The sequence below is a fragment of the Anomalospiza imberbis genome, chromosome 4 (genome assembly GCF_031753505.1).
Source record: "Anomalospiza imberbis isolate Cuckoo-Finch-1a 21T00152 chromosome 4, ASM3175350v1, whole genome shotgun sequence".
In the NCBI taxonomy this organism is placed as follows: domain Eukaryota; kingdom Metazoa; phylum Chordata; class Aves; order Passeriformes; family Viduidae; genus Anomalospiza; species Anomalospiza imberbis.
In genome coordinates, this window is record NC_089684.1 from 44,198,298 (window position 1) to 44,211,867 (window position 13,570).

At 45.7% G+C, this 13,570-nt stretch overlaps 1 protein-coding gene and 1 long non-coding RNA gene across 2 annotated transcripts in view; both read left to right on the plus strand.

Moving 5' to 3' along the window:
• Positions 1 to 1,521: 1,521 nt before the first annotated feature.
• On the plus strand, positions 1,522 to 9,680 carry LOC137472801 (uncharacterized). The gene is made up of 6 exons (XR_010998420.1): positions 1,522 to 1,784; positions 2,673 to 2,844; positions 3,159 to 3,325; positions 4,484 to 4,744; positions 7,445 to 7,498; positions 8,206 to 9,680. It is a non-coding gene; the product is annotated as an uncharacterized lncRNA (long non-coding RNA).
• A 94-nt stretch (positions 9,681 to 9,774) lies between these two features.
• The window catches only part of ADAMTS3 (ADAM metallopeptidase with thrombospondin type 1 motif 3), a 57,214-nt gene continuing 53,418 nt past the window's right edge, over positions 9,775 to 13,570 (plus strand). Inside the window, exons 1-2 of the mRNA XM_068188188.1 lie at positions 9,775 to 10,171; positions 10,953 to 10,980. Coding sequence (XP_068044289.1) covers positions 10,103 to 10,171; positions 10,953 to 10,980 — 97 coding nt within the window. The 5' untranslated portion in view covers positions 9,775 to 10,102. The remainder of the gene's footprint in view (positions 10,172 to 10,952; positions 10,981 to 13,570) is intronic.

A 13,570-nucleotide genomic window follows, 5' to 3' on the forward strand; every position in this document is an offset into this window, starting at 1 on the left:
CTTTTCACTCAGTGCCTCTTCCTTTTGTTTCTTCTTGCTGCAACAATATTCTTTTTGACTCTGTATTTTAGGCTAAAAACCTCTTCTCTCTTGCATGTGCTGACCCCTTGGTGCCTGGTAGCGACCCCATGACTTCTAGGGAACTACAGCGATTTATACTAAGGATCTCTCCTTTTTCTGTATAAAAATGTGAGTGCTTTGGAATAGATAGAGTGGGATGAAGCTAAATATGTTTCTGTTTGGAAAAAGAGCCTGGAGAAGAGCAGTGTTGTGCTGTTGACTCAGGCAGGATGGGCAGTCCCAGCACAGGCCAGCACAGATGGGGCACTTCAGTGGAAGCTGGGATGAAAGAAATGCAAAGAAAGGCTGGGAATGATATTATAGCATAAATAAAAACGGGAATAAAGCATCCTGTGCTGTCAGCACTTATAACCATCAGGAGGAGCAAGTCAAAGCCCAGGCAGTTCACAGCCTCCATCGCCTGCAATGGTGCTTGGGCTGGATCCACCAAGGAAACTCACTTTTACTTCCAGTGGCTCAGTATAAAGGCACCTTTTATCCTCCCGCTATTTTAGAGGATATTTTGGGCAAAAAAAGGACAAATATTTTATTTTACAAATGTGATTGTCAGCCCAGAATGTTTCAGGATATTTTCAATGCTGGTTTCCCTTTCTTTCATGTCCTCAGAGCTCCCTTTGAGCCTTTGAGATTTTTTTTTTTTGCCTATTGGAATTTTTGGGCAGAGAGAGGAAAAGCAGTTTTCTTTTCAGAACTGGGGAGTGGGCTGCTTTTTCAGGAAGATTTAAGGTAGGTTTTAATTTTATGTGGAGCCTCCCATCCTTGAGGTACACTGTGGTGTTTTATACAGTGATGTGATAAATATAGAAAGGTGACCCAGTAGGCAGAACAGAGCAACCACTCAATCACTTCACACATATAACACTGGATAGTAAATGAAGGGCTTCAGTAGCAGCAGGGCTGGGATTCCTGACCTCTGGCAGCTCCCACTGGGGTGATTTTAAGGAGTTACTGATTTCTTTCCACTCTGCCCCCTTATCAGAGGGGACAGCTCACTGCTGGCACAGGCAATGGAGAAAGGTAACTTTAAATCATCCCCATATGGCATTCCTGAACTCAGGAGTTAGACCCAGATTGCAGTGTAGGAAAGCTTTCCTCTAAACTTGGTCGAGCACTTAAAAACCTTTTAAATGACCTGAGCTGATGAGCGGTTTTGCTGTTTAAATCTGTGTAATACAGAGCTTTATGGAGCTGTGAAGAAAAATAGATAAAATTTTGCACTTTTTATTGTATTTGTCTGTAAGGTGTTAGATTCAGTAAAACCTGCAAAGGACAAGGAGGTAATCTACTGCAGAAGATAAAAGTGGTATTATCAGAACATGCTGTTGCCAGCCCAAAGGTAGCTAAAAATTCCTGAGAATGACCAAAAGGTACTGAGATTTCAGTCAAGTTTTAGTATTCTGTGATTGATTTTTTTGTCTTTCCCTAGAAGGTTTTAAGAAGAAGGCTTAAGTAATCAAGTTGTAATGCATGATCCTAAAGTCTGGGAAGTATTTTGTTTTTAGTAAGGAAAATGGAAAGTCTGGTCCTGTATTTCTTGGAGGGCAATTGGAAACACCATGTCCTATGGGACTGAAGGATGGCTTAATCCTTCACGGGGAACTTCCTAGTTTGCTATGGGTCTGAGGATGTCTGAAAGGCACTTGATTTGCTATTTGATACCCACCAAGGAAGTTTTACATCACCTACTCCTGTGATGTTTCCAGGTAAGATCTCTACGCTGCTGGGGAGTGAAAGGACACACCAGGAAGCAGTGCCTAGCACTCAGAAGTGGCAACTTCTATTCTTTTTCCTGGCTGAGGGAGCACCTAGCCTCACCTCCTGCCAGGTGAAGCAACACTTACCTGTGTTCTGCTCTCTCCTCCCATTACCTGGCTGGCTGAGACTCCTTATCTTCTTGCTCCTTTTTTCCATTCCCTCTGGGTTTTTTTGCACTGCCCTGGTTGGCTCACCTGCACCTGCTCCAGCAGCTGAGGCTGGACAATTCCCTTCAGCAAAGTCCACTCTGCCACTGTTACACTGGAGAAACAAGACTGAAGTGTAAGCAGGAAGTGAAAGGGATTAGCCTGTGTCCCAGAGCTGAATTACAGAATATTTCTAGTCTGAATGTGGAATCCACAAGCTGTAAGCTGCCACTCACTTTGCCCAAGGTTTGAATTCCCTCTTTCTCCTGTGCTGAATTCAAGTTTCAGTTGTGTGTAGAATGAAGTTTGTGAAAAGACTCTGGTATCAAGTGTCTCTTCCACAAAGCAGCAAGGCAGCAAGTAGTAAATTAAGAGACTAGAAAAAGTTTCATGCTACGTGGCACTCTAGGAGAATCATTAAATGAGAGCTATTTTATTCTACACTGAATAGTGATAGGCTAAGTCCTTTCTTCATTTGAAATTAAAATAGATTTTTTTTCTATAAAATGCAGTTCTTTGCTAATAAGAATCCAAGCTTAGAAATTCCAATTATTTGGATATTTCACTGAAGGACTTGGTATTCTTCCTCAAGCTCTGACATGGGATAACCAGGTAAAGTATGCTGGCAGGGAGTGAAGCAAACAGGTGATAGCAGTTACAATACTTTAAATTTGGCTTGAATTGCCTCAGATGATGAACTTCCCATTTGAGGCTGAGTGCTACACTTGAGTTTTGTACCTTGTCCTGTAACTTGTCCTGAAGTCAAAACCAGCTGCAGAGTGGGAGGCTGAGGAAAAGGTGCAGAAAGACTGTGGGGAAAGCAAAGATTCCAAATTAAAGCTGGAACAGTTAAGAAATGCAGGTAAGGACTATGCTTTAATTATACTTGGGTCATGATTACTTCAAGTCACTGAAAGAGCAGAATGCTTGGGCCCCTGGGCTCATGGTTGTTCCTCCATAACTGCTGAGTTCATTGGCTGAACTCTGCCCAATCAATTAAATTCACACAGGTATCAGAGCCCCTACAAATGTGTGACTTTGCACACAACTTGAAGCACAAGGAAAAGTCCCAGTGAGGGCTCACAAGCATGTGATAGGAACCTGCAAGGATCAGGCTCCATTACTACTCGGGCACTTGCCTTTCTTCCCGTTCTTCTCTCCTGCTTTTCCCTTCAGGGTGGAGAAATAAGAATGTGAGAAGAGAAGAGACTGCTGAGACCAGACAATTTGAAACTGCAGTCTCTTGCTTCTAGCTGTTGTTGCAGGTCTCTGAATTTAAACTGAGCTTAAATGAAGCTGCTGGGAAGAAATGCAGGTGAAGCCTAGGAAGTCATAACCCTGATGTATGAGGCTTTGGCTTCAAGGGAAAAATGGTATTACTGGTTAGACTTTGCAAAATGTGCCATAATTTCATTTGGGAAATAAAAGGGAATGAGGAGAGATTGAAATGCCTTAATTATGCTGATCTTGACAGTGTGTATCCTATTAGAAACTATATTGGACAGAAGGAAACCTGAGTGTTTCTTAGTCATCAGATGCTTTGCAGTTTTTAATTGTTTTCAAAGTGAAATGTTGTGTTGCTGGGACAGCTGTACAGCACCTCCTGGAGCCAGGGGCCATTAATACTGAATATTCCAGTCTGGATTAAGGTATGCAAACCACATAAATTGATAAATAACAATATTTTTGAAGTACTTCTCCATATAGTTATCCTACAAAAGCAAAAGTGCAGTGTAAAACCCCCAAAAGAGGGAGGAGCTAGGACATAGATCACCCCCATTAAAGTGAGGAATTTCAGTAGAATCTGTCTTCACCTTTGAAATTCAGTGCTTAGCTTTTAAAATGGATTTTAATCATGCCTCTTTATAACAGCGTGGTATGTATGTATGCTTGTCCACTGTATTTGAGGTCATAAACACTGATGACCTTGACTAACCAACAGAAAAGAAGCAGGAAACAACAAAGAAAAATATCTTCATACATATTTCCCCACATGGTTTCATGTGCATGCTTACCTATGTGTAACTACACCACAAACTTGAGGTGAATTTCAGGTATTATCCTGCAATTTGTTGCAAACAGGCAGGAATGTAAATGAAATCCTAAAATAATACCACATGTAGTGTTGTAGTCCTTTTTAAAATGCAGATCAGGATGTTTGGCCATCCCATGCTGTCCTAGGGGTTTCTGGAGCTGTGCCATAGCAGAGCCCTGGATAATGCCAAGGTGGTGCCACACACTGTAACTGGAGCTCTCAGAGCAGCCTCCTTTAACTCCACTGGGATTTCTATCTACATTTATACATTTGAAGCCAAACACGTGCGTGTTCCATCTGCACAGGGTCTCCCTTTTCCTCCTCCTTTGGTGCGCAGGACTGGAAGTCCCTACTGCTTCTACTTTTCTTAAAAGTTACCTAGAAGTTGGGTAAAAATATTGCTGTGGTCGTTTCCCCTCTTAAGCAGCATCCAAGGTATTGTTTCCTCTGCTTTTCCTTTTCCCAGGAACAGCAAGCTGCCCTGTTGAATGGATTTCTCCATGAGGTTATTTTGCAGGTCAGGAGGTTAGCTCACTTTTGTCTTTTTACTCAGCTGCTGCAGAAGAAATCCTCTGTGTGTTCTCCTGAATTGTAAAGGCTGGTAAGAAAGAGAAGCCAAAGTCATCCATTAATCCACAGGCAAAGTCCTATTGAAGCTGCTGCAGTGAAAGCACTCACATGCTGCCCTGGAAATAACCCCAGCCGTGACGTGGTGAGATGACGCTAGGTAAGGTCAGAAGCTCAGTTCTCATTTTCATTTAAGCTTCTGTTTTTTTAAACATTTGTATTTGTGATTGTGCCTTGTGGTTCTGCTGAGCCCTTAAAGCAGCTGGAGCACCCTTGGAAGGGAGTGGAGAAGGGGACTCTGGGGAGGCAGGGGTTTATCTGCTAAACTTGCTGCTCTCTCCTCTCAACTTACTGTTGTTTTGGCTTAAATATTTAATGACCATGACCCCATGTGAGAGCAGCAAGTGGTATCAGGACTTGAGCTTAAGCTGCTTTGCAGAGACAAAGCACCTGTTTTAATTCCTTCTGGAAATGGAAGTGATTTGGAAGTGTCCCAGCAAATTGAAGGCAAAGTGGTAATTCTTGACTGCCTGTACATTTTCTCAGGAAGCATGTGAATTGGAAGGATCTGTGCACACAGCTCCTGGCCAGGATTTTCAGGAGGGCTAAGAGAGCCAGGGGTCTCTGTCCTGGCATCCTTTCTAGGGTTGCAGCTGTAATGCCAAGATGCATTTAGTGGAAAGATAGTGGCATCAACTGTTTGTCTCTTCTTTTCATAGACACTGATACAATAAAATGTGATGTGTAGGGTTATGGTTAGGTGGGATGCAGTCTGCACCTTCCCCTGGTCCTGGTCAGCGTGCTCTGGGAGCAGCTGGCATGTTCCAGGAGCAGCATTATCCCTTGGGATCCAGCTGCAGTTCTTATTCAAGTGCCTTCGGAGGCGCTGCTGGCAGCTGTCCACTGCTACGTTTTTTCTTGTGTCATGGAATGACCTTCTGGAATAAATTCAAGGAAATAGAAGTGACAAAAACTACTGACAGGATGGATTTGGAGTGTTTTGTGAGGTAATCAGGTAACATCGTAACTCCTTGGAGTAAGGAGCTGTGATTTGGAGCTGAATCAGCCATTCCCATTGACTTGCTTAGGGAACTGATTTTCAACAGGATATTACTGATTTTTACTTTTCATTTTTCATTACTGTGGTGCAGCTTTTGCCTTTTCTGGGTTTAGGGAATCATGCCAAGCAAGTTGATTTTCATTGCATTTGAGAGGTAAGGGAGTGCTGAAGTGTGCAACCTCCTTCCCTCCCTCCCTTCCTCCCTCCCTCCCTCCCTCCGTATAGAAGCGTGTTTTGTGTGAATCAGTGACAGAAAAGCAACCACTGAAAATATATTCCCTTTCTTTCTTTGCAGTCATCCCCCTCCCCAAAAACTTCTCTAAGAATGTGACTAAAACCAAAGCACTTTTTAAGTTACAAAGGAAGAGTGTTGAACTGGTGAAGCCAGCTGGAAATGAACATAGACTCCCAGAATTGTTTAGGTTTGAAAAGACCTTTGAATCATCAAATCCAACTATTAACCTAGACATGGAACAGGGTTATCATTTTTTTTTGAAGATTCAGGGTGAGTTTAATTGCATTTTATTTGGCACACATGGTTTTAAAGCTCATCACCTCAGAGTAGGAACAATTTTATTGCATGTGCTAATTATACAAAATTCACAAACATTGCTTCTTTTAATTTTGATTTTTCACAGTGTCTTTTTCAACTATAATTTTCACATCTCACATTTTTCTCTTCAGTTTCCTGTGTCTTGTGGTTAAATCTTGACCATAAATCTCGCTCTGCTTTGTTAAAAATAATAGGTGTGCTATATTTCTTCATTTAACAACCTGCTAGATTAATAGTGGCTTTAAAACAATTAAATATGGTTGTGTGGTTTAATATTCCCAGTTTTAATGCACCGTGAAGGAGAAGTGAGAGGCATTGTCTTTTATGGAGTGCTTGGGTTTCGCATACAGTCTGGCAATCTTGGTACTGGGATCTTCTTCTTACACAGATCACGCCAAGAAAAGCTTTCTGTGCAGGTTTGGAAATCAAATGGCAAGTCACTGGATGGCAAACAAGGCTCAAATTTTAACAGTGGTATCGCAGCCAAAAAGGCTTTGGGACCTTTGGGATGCACGGCTGGAGCTGTCGCACAGGGCAACTGGAGGAGGTGGGTTTCCGCATTGCAGCGGCAGCGTTTTAGAACATAAAACTTGGATCTTGTAAATTCTCCTTGTCAGTAAGGCTGGAAACCTGAGAAGGTCATGTTCATGTGTTCTGGTGTGTCACAGAGCAGGATCTGGGTCTCCAGTCGCCCTGCCTCACAGGGGATTCCATCCTTGTGTTATATTTCCATCCAGGCAGGCTCCATGGAGAAGGAGAACCTGAGGCACAAGATCTCGGTCATTCAGGGTAGTCAGGTTTTTGACACCAAAGCCATATTTCAGCAGAAAGAACAGAATTGATGCCTTCCAAACTGGCTCCTATTAAGAAAGGTCATTAGATGCATATGTAAATCAGAAGCTCAATAAAGTGTACTGATTCCTAAATATCAGGAAATGTCACTGCAAAAGTAAGCATTAGAACATGTGCGTGGACAGGATCAGTGAAGACTAGCATTTGTCTGGATGATAGCTATTATTCCTAGGTGTTGTAATTAAGTTACACTATAAATATTCCTGATAGATGTTATAGTGGAGTTTACAAGGGGCTTGTCTCAAAAAATGAATATTTGAAGCTTGGATTAAATAGCATTGCAAGAAGTCCTGATCAATAACCTCTTGTGGTTTCACAGAGCTGATATTCTTTACATTTTCTCAGTTTGAATTCTTGCTCCAATTAAGCCTGATTTTGAAATTGTTCTTTTGCAGACAACTCTGCTCCGAGAGGATGTGGGACCTCATGGAGACTATGTTCCAGATCAAGTAATGCCATGTTTTACTCCTCCGAGTATTATCCCTGCCAAATCCTTCCCCCCGGCCCTGTGCAAAGCCTTCCAGACAGAGTTCAGTGCCTCTTTGCTTCAGGCCCCAGTCTAGGTTCATGAAATATTTGTGGCTGTCAGTCTCGTGCATCTGCCAAAGTTGCACAGATACAGAAAGCCTGTCTGAGGGATTTTAGAATTGCAAATGCCTAACAGATTTTTAACAGCTCTATATATGTATACACATATGTAAATACATATATGCATATGTATGTGTAACAGACTAGAAATACACACAAGAAATCTATGATTTCTGTGGTAACAGTGTGCCAAACTGGGCTGGAGATGAGAAATGTCTGTACTTGAACTTTCAAATACTGCCTTGATATATGAGTGTTACAGGAGTGGCACTTGCTGTGGTTTCTTATTAGAAACAATCAGCATCTTATTTTAACACCTTATTTTTTCTTACAATTCTGTCAAGCCTTTGGAAGATGACAAAACAGAGTATCTGCCCTGGCCCCCAGCTTGGAACTAGATGCAGTTTAAGGTCTCTTCCAACCCAAACCAGTCTGTGATTCTGTAATTCCCTAAAGTGCCCCTGTAATTAGCCTGAACAAAACACCTGGGACTGTGCACGTTCAAGGTTTCACCTCACAGAAAACAGGTGGTTTGCAGCACACAGCACTCAGGTGTGTCATGTTACAGAAAACTTGCAATGACAACGAGGTTGTGTTCAGGGTCTGAACGATGTGCAGTAAGTAAAGTTGGAGGTTGCCTAGTGAACATCCACGAGGGAAGTAAAACAGGGAATAGCTGCATGGTAAGTGAAATACTTTTTAATTTAGAATTATGGAGCTGGTACTTTACCTCAGCCTTTCTGACTCTGGGCTTTCCCAGACGTGGCTCTGTGCGGCTGCTGGTGCTGAATGTGACAGGTTGCTTCATGTTTTATGTGCAGAAATTACTGTACACTTGTAATAACAGATGCATTCCCACTCTCTCAGGAAAATTCCTTTTATTTTTTTGCTTTGTGAGGGCATATCATGCAGTTCAAGACCTATGTCCTCAGAAACAGCGGGGCTGCTGTGTTTGGAATATTCAAGGTATCTCCTGAAAATCAAGGCTGAATCTCTCCTCCTCTTAAGTGTTGCTGTGACGGAATTTGGATTTATTAGAACCAGTATTTTCTTTTTCATGTTGATACAATGATTTCTGGCAGGGAGGTCAACTTAAAAATTGTAGTTAAGCTGTCACATGTATTCTGAGAACATTTAGCAGCAGCAGATCATGTGTTTGTGCTACGTGAGGCCAACAGAAACTGATAGTGGTTGGTTGTGATATTTCACAGGAATGGTAATGCACAAGGTACAACACAATGGTTTTTAATTGGATTTTAGGATCCAGATCTTTATAACACAGGCTAATTCTGACCCTAAGAAAATTCAGGCTCAGTTGAACGTTGCTGGTGTTCAAGGACGTCAGAGTGGTTGATCTCTGCCTCCTGGAAAGTTGCTTCCCTCTGGGGGATGGCCCAGTGGGGTCTGTTACCAACTGGTTATGCACAGCTTCAACTGCGTAGCATCTTCTGGGGAAATGAAGGTATACAGAGTATGCTTGTGCAGATTTCTGTCTGTGGAAGGTGCTGTGCAAGTGGATTTTGGGTTCTGCCCAGGCCAGGCACCATTTCCTTTTGTGTCGTGTGCCGAGCTCCCAGCTGGTGGGGAGAGAAATGGCTTTGTGGTCAGACTCCAGTTTAGTGGGACCCTTGGGAACTGTTGAAAAAGGACATGGCGTGATGGTTTTAAACTGAATGAGCATCAGTTTAGGTTAGATGTAGGGAAGAAGTTTTTTTACCATGAGAATGCTGAGGCCCTGGCACACATTGCCCAGGGAAGCTGTGGCTGCCCCGTCCCTGGAAGTGTTCAAGGCCAGCTTGGATGCGGGTTGAAGCTATCCAGTCCAGTGGCCCCCATGGCAGGACGTTAGAATGAGATGAACTTTAAGGTCCCTTCCAACCTAAACCATTCTGGGATTTTAAGACTCTAGCTGTTGCAGTCTGCCTTGGGTTAATGGGAAATATGGAAGCTTGAGGATGTGGTCCCGGGCTGGGGAGCTGCTCTGGGAGCGCCTGCCAGGGTGTGATGCAGACAGGGATGGATGGATGGATGGATGGATGGATGGATGGATGGATGGATGGACGGATGGCCGGCCGGCCGGACAGACAGGAAAGTTTCTCGGTGGATTTCAGGCGCAGGGAGCAAGGGCGGGGAGCGCCGAGGATGCAGCGGGAGCGCAGTGATAGGATCTGTGCCTCGGTGTGTCTGTGCGCGGAGCCGGGCGGGCTCCCCGGCGGTTCCCCGGCGGGCCGGGCCGTGCCTGACGTGGAGCGCCGGCTCGGCCGGAGGCGGAGCTGCCGCGGGTTTATCAGCGCCGCGGGTCGCGGCGGGCGCACAGCAACAGGCGGCGCGGGGGACCCGCCGCCTCTCCGCCCGCCCAGCCGGCCCCGGCCCCGGGAGCCGCCGCCGGAGGCAGGGAAAGCAGCGGCAGGAGGAGGGAGCGGGCGGAGCGCGGCCGGGGCCGGGGCGCGGGCGGCCGGCTCGGGATGGTGCTCCTGCCCCTCTGGCTAGTGGCAGCCGCGCTCCTGGGGGCCCGCGCTGCGCCCGGCCGGCAGGTGAGTGAGGGAGGGAGGGAGTGCGGGGACCCATGCCCTCCCCTGCCCTCCACGCTGTCCCACGGGGTCCTCCCTCGTCCCTCCGCTGCCCCGGGGTCTGCGGGCGGTACCGGCCCGGAGCGAGGAGAGGCTGAGATTGACGGGCGGCTCTCCGCTCTCTGTTGTGCTGCAGACCGCTGCATCCAAGCAGCCTGGAACCGGACACGGCATCCCCGGCCCGGGCTGGCTTCTGCAGCGGCAGCCCCCGGATCCCTTCCCTCTGGATCCTATGCCCTTTGGTCCCCTATGCCTGGCAAGAACAAGTACCAAGCCGGTTGTGAGCTGATCATGGCATCGGATCACTGCCACCGTCCCTGTGGTCACTGTAGGCCAGTTGACTTTCCTATTCTCTAGCCTAGATACAAGGAGCTGTCAGCTCACTGCTTCCTCTCTGCCCCAGCACCCGTGCTTCTTGGAGCTCATCGCTTTCCTGCTATTTAATCCCCTCTTTGGCCACCAAACTTACTTTTTGGCACAGTGTCACAACGTATAGAATGGGTCATTCAGAATCAGGATTGCTTAGCAGCTCTATTTATGTTAAACTTGCTGTGTTCTCTGTTAGTATATTGGTGGGAACAGCTGTTTATTCAGTTAAGGAAGAACTGCCATCCCTGGAAACCAAATGAAGAAACATATAAAATAGTGCAGCACAGACCAAGTGATTTTTCAGCCTTCTGCCATTCCCCATTGCATAGTAATTACGCTAACAACTTTGTGCATGTGTTTCTTCTCTCTTCTGCAGGCTGGTAAAGAGCAGCAGATCCAAAGAGGTAAGTCTTTTTAGCTATTATTCCTGCTATCAAAACAGAAATAAAAGAAGTTAGCTCAAAGACTAGTTATTTCTGGAGAAATGATCTGTATGCAGGCAAGCATTCCCTGTGCACCCCCCACCACTGCCACCCAGAAGGGTTTGTAGTTGCAGTGACGTGGCATGGCTTGAATTTGCATGCCCTCTCGTGCTGCGTTTTTGCATCTTTATGTGTCTGTGTTTCCCTTCTGAAATGCAAACCAACCGAAGTTATATAATCTGTGGCTGCTCACTGTTGCCTTGTAAACTGAGAGACCTGGGTAAGAAGGTGCTGTGCAGCAAGTTCAGGGTCAGTGGCAGATGAGGGAGCTGAAGGGAAATGTGCCTCTGTGTGCCCACGGGGTGCTTCTTACTGAGACTTCAGCCTCCAGGACTCTTCCCAAAGACAGGAAGCTTCCTTTAATTGGGAGGATACACACACAGTTTAAATTTCAGGAGATCTGTGTTCATTTAGAGTAACTGGCAATTGGGTGCTCCACAGGATGGAAGAGGTAGTGGAAGGATGTGGAAGCTGGCATTCCCAGGGCATTAGTGGCAGGGAATGCCATTCTATGTGCTCCTTCCCTTGGCCAGTGTGAAAAGAGTCTTTTACCATCCTGGTACTGAGTGTGTGTCCCTGCACACAAGTGCTCTCTGGAGCTCTTCTGCAGTGGGAATGGACCCCAGGCAGTTCTGCTTCCAGCTGCCGTTGGACCTCCAGCCCTGAGGTTTTGGTTCAGCTTTTGTTCAGAAAAGAATTTCAGGCATTTCTGTGAATTTTCGAGGTCTTGTCTCAACTTCAGTTCTGGCACTTCTGAGCTTCTGGGCTTAGGTTGGTTTCTGCCGCGATCAGTGAATAATGGGAACAGAGACAGCAAGGTACATTTAAGACTAATTGGCAAAGAGAGGGTTTTTCCAGTGGTATGCTGATCCTGTCTTTTATTTCTAGTCCTTTCCATGAGAAATGGATTGTATTTGAATTTCAGAAACCATAAGCTATATAGGAATGTGTCTTTTAAATTACACAGTACATCAGGCAAAGTTCCTGAATCTGGAAAATAACTTTTTGTGCTTTAACGTCTTCCTTTATTCCACAGCCCTGGCACTGCTGTAGTCAGGAACATTTGGGGCTGAATTTGATCCTGTAAATTCTGATTCACAAAGTACAGAACCATAGAATCCTAAAATGGTTTGGGTTGGAAGGGAGTTGCATGATCATCTCATTCCAAACCCCCTGCCATGGGCAATGACACCTTTCATTATCCCAGGTTACTCTAAGCCCCTTCCAACCTAGCCCCATTCCAGGGATGGGGCAGCCACAACTTCAAACCATGGCTTACTCAGTTGAGAGCTGTAATGACTTGGAGGTAAAACCTGCATTGGAATTGCCTGCAAATGCACTGTCCTACTTCTGAGTCTCCACAAAATACCATTTTGCATTGGTGATGTGTATTTTGAGTTGGCCCAGGGCTGGCTTCTGACAGCAGCTGATCTTTTCTTGTAGCCTGAAAAGTCACCTAGGGAAATTATGGCACCTAGGGGTTTATTTTTGTTAAATATCATCACAGGCTGCAGTACAGGGATAGCAAGTTAGCACACTTAATTGCCTGCATTCATGCACAAAGCGCTGCAGTGCCAGGGAGCTGTCAGGAGAAAGTCGTTGTGTGCCACTCAGCCAGAAGGTGCTGATGCTGTGCTGCACCTTCGCCTCCCACACAGCAGAGCTCTTTCCCTGTTCAGTGCCACTTCTGGAAGAAACCTGTGGCACAACTGTGCTGGGCCCCACCGCCTGCAGGAAGCACCTGCAAAACACCTGGAGCTGTGCAGAGGTTGCAGAAAACACCACACCGACCATCTCTTGAGCTGTCTATATCCCTGGGACAGGTGACGCTAAAGTAGTGGCGTGTGGTCACCAGAGAGGTGTCCCACATCAGCCTCTCTCCTTGCTTTCATTCATCCAGCTTACAATGTCCAGATCCCATACAGCCTCATGCCTTTTCAGGTGCAGAGCTGAATGGGAATTCTCAAGGAATCTGTCCCCCTTTCTTGTCTTCTCTTTCTTTCTGGGCATTCCTGCCACCTAACGGCAGCCAAACAGAGCAAATGGTAGTTCTGGAGTGACACAGGTTGTTGAGAGGGACCAAAACTGCTCTGTTGTTTCTGGAAGCCACTAGCCAACAATGAAGCAGAAAAGGGTGATGACAAAACTCCTGCTGGGCTTGTCCAGTTGTCTCCACACCATCCTCTCTTATTAAGCATCACTTTGCTGAGTGACCAGAGCAGCTCTGTGCTCATCCCAGTGCGCTTCTCTGTGGGACAGAAGTGTGATCTCCCAGAACATGTCCCAGTCTCTTTATGGAAGCTCTGTCCTCTTCATCCCTATAGCAGGGATGAAGAACTCGTTTTTCTCCAGTGCTTCCACTGCAGAGCTGGATGTCTGCCATCCAGCAGTTTGGTTGTGTCACAGCTTGTGAGTTCCAGGCAGAAAATTCCATGGTGATGCTCTGGAGATGTCACCCTAGACCCAGTCCTTTTGCTGAGGTACCTGAGCTTCCTGACCCTCACATCCAAAT